Source organism: Sinocyclocheilus rhinocerous, unplaced genomic scaffold, assembly GCF_001515625.1.
Source record: "Sinocyclocheilus rhinocerous isolate Xijiao unplaced genomic scaffold, SAMN03320098_v1.1 scaffold1259, whole genome shotgun sequence".
In the NCBI taxonomy this organism is placed as follows: Eukaryota; Metazoa; Chordata; class Actinopteri; order Cypriniformes; family Cyprinidae; genus Sinocyclocheilus; species Sinocyclocheilus rhinocerous.
This window is the reverse complement of record NW_015650717.1, coordinates 527,180-529,093: the sequence shown is the minus strand read 5'-3', so window position 1 is coordinate 529,093 and position 1,914 is coordinate 527,180. Positions and strand designations below refer to the sequence as shown.

General features: G+C 33.5%; 1 protein-coding gene across 1 annotated transcript in view; it reads right to left on the bottom strand.

The window, feature by feature from the left end:
* The window catches only part of LOC107712523 (CTD small phosphatase-like protein 2-A), a 20,568-nt gene that overhangs the window by 7,415 nt on the left and 11,239 nt on the right, over positions 1-1,914 (bottom strand). Inside the window, exons 9-12 of the mRNA XM_016517813.1 lie at positions 1,779-1,841; positions 655-734; positions 337-463; positions 162-257 (exon numbers count right to left, since the gene is read on the bottom strand). Of these exons, the coding sequence (XP_016373299.1) occupies positions 162-257; positions 337-463; positions 655-734; positions 1,779-1,841 (366 nt within the window). The remainder of the gene's footprint in view (positions 1-161; positions 258-336; positions 464-654; positions 735-1,778; positions 1,842-1,914) is intronic.

The window sequence follows — 1,914 nt, the reverse complement described above, 5'->3', positions numbered from 1 at the left end:
AAAAAACCCAGTGAACCACCCCTTTAAGAAATCTTAATAAACAACCCTTGAATTTCTCTAAAGATTAAACCAGTATAGGAGAAAGTATTTCTAAAGATAATATCTTAACAATGCACATTATCTTTAAAAAGCAGCACACACAAGAAACAAGAGGCACGTACCAGTTCTACCAGTTTCTCCAAAAACGGCACCAGCTTTAGGAGCTCATTGTCATTCTTGTCCACAAACCAACTCTCAATGGGGATCCCATTGGAAAGCTGCAATGAGAGGAGCACATCCTGAGCTTTACATACTAATAACTCACCACGGACCACTCCTCAAGGCGGCTTCACAAACCTGGTAGGCAAAAGCCTGAGGTGAGTTGTCTATGATCACCGTCTTGGAGAGATCTCTCCCGAGGATGTTAAGGTCTTTGATGTAGTTGCCTTGGACGCATACGCAGTGTTCGCGAAACAATCTGTGCCTGAAATACCAGAGGAAAGACATTTTGAGCTGAATGCTCACCTTAAACATCTTACAACCTGAGAATCGAGACACACATTTGTTCCCATCAACCCTACACACTATGAGTGGAAAAGGAAACATGTAGCTTCAATTTAATGCAATTTAAATGTCATTCACTTTTTATATTTTTTAATTTGAGAGGCAACTGACCTAACCAGCTGTTTTTTAGGATCCAGGATGTTCAGCAGCTTGTCAGCATACACCTTCTTGGAAGCAGTAAAGAGAATAATCTGCGAATAATTCAAGATTACATCATTAATGGCAGTCATAAGTGAAAGCAGTAGACCACATCATAGGCAGGATGTTCATTAGTTAAAAAGAAACACATGAAGCACATGAAGGACCAAGAAGAGGACTCTTACGCATTTCTTCTTAATTTTTTAATGGGCATTTGCAGTTTTTGCAACCCTTCAACCATAACCTGGCATATCTACAACAGTTTCAAAACCTGATTCGTGTGAAAACAAAAACAAAATGAAGACAAACCGAAGGGAAAAAAAATAAAAGTCATTTAGTAGCTTGCCAGATAATTGGCCAATTGTTGGTTTGTAGCTATGGGAAACATTTTCCATGTTAATTAAAAAAAGCTTGTTTGATCAACAAGACTGGTAACAGATATAAACGGCTGTAATTTATGTAATGCTGAAGGGAATTACATGCAAAATGTGGGACTCCACAAAATGTTTTTTTTTCTAGACAGGGTTAAAATCGTTGGCTAAAACTACATTTATTATAAACATTTTTGTTTAATAAAATAAAGCAACAAAAACGGAATTTAGAAATAAGTTCATGCACTAAAATTATTACCTGAAAGTAAATAAACTAAAAGCGAAATAATAAAACCTTTAAAAAAAGCTTGTAAAGTTATTTAAAATTAAATAATGTTAAAAAAGACAATTTAGATAATCAATAAATCTACAATAATATATAAATAATATAAAATAACACTCTTCCCAGAATGAATCCAACCAGTTCAACAGATTGTTGTGCTTGATATATTGAATACATTTTTCATGTGTAGTTAATTTTTTGTTAGATAATTTCACACGTTTAATAGTTGTCTTTCTGAAGAACACTGGATTTTTGTCTTTGTTGCATTAATAAAGTAATGGGACACACAATTGTATGTTTGTTGTTGTTGCACATGAGCTTCACAATCTCAAAAATAAATAATTAAATTTATTTTTTTACAGTTGATTTAAATATTTATTACATTTTGTTTTGCAAAACAAAACAAAAAAAGTAAAAAAAAAAAAATATGTAAACTTGCTCACCTCATAAATCTGAGACATGCGCTCCAGGAATTCTCTAAAGAATGGCCGTAACCGGACGTACACCTTTAGGAATAAGAGAGCAAATTACTGTTGGAGCAACATACAAACCAGTGCACAAAAAAAAAAAAAAAAAAAT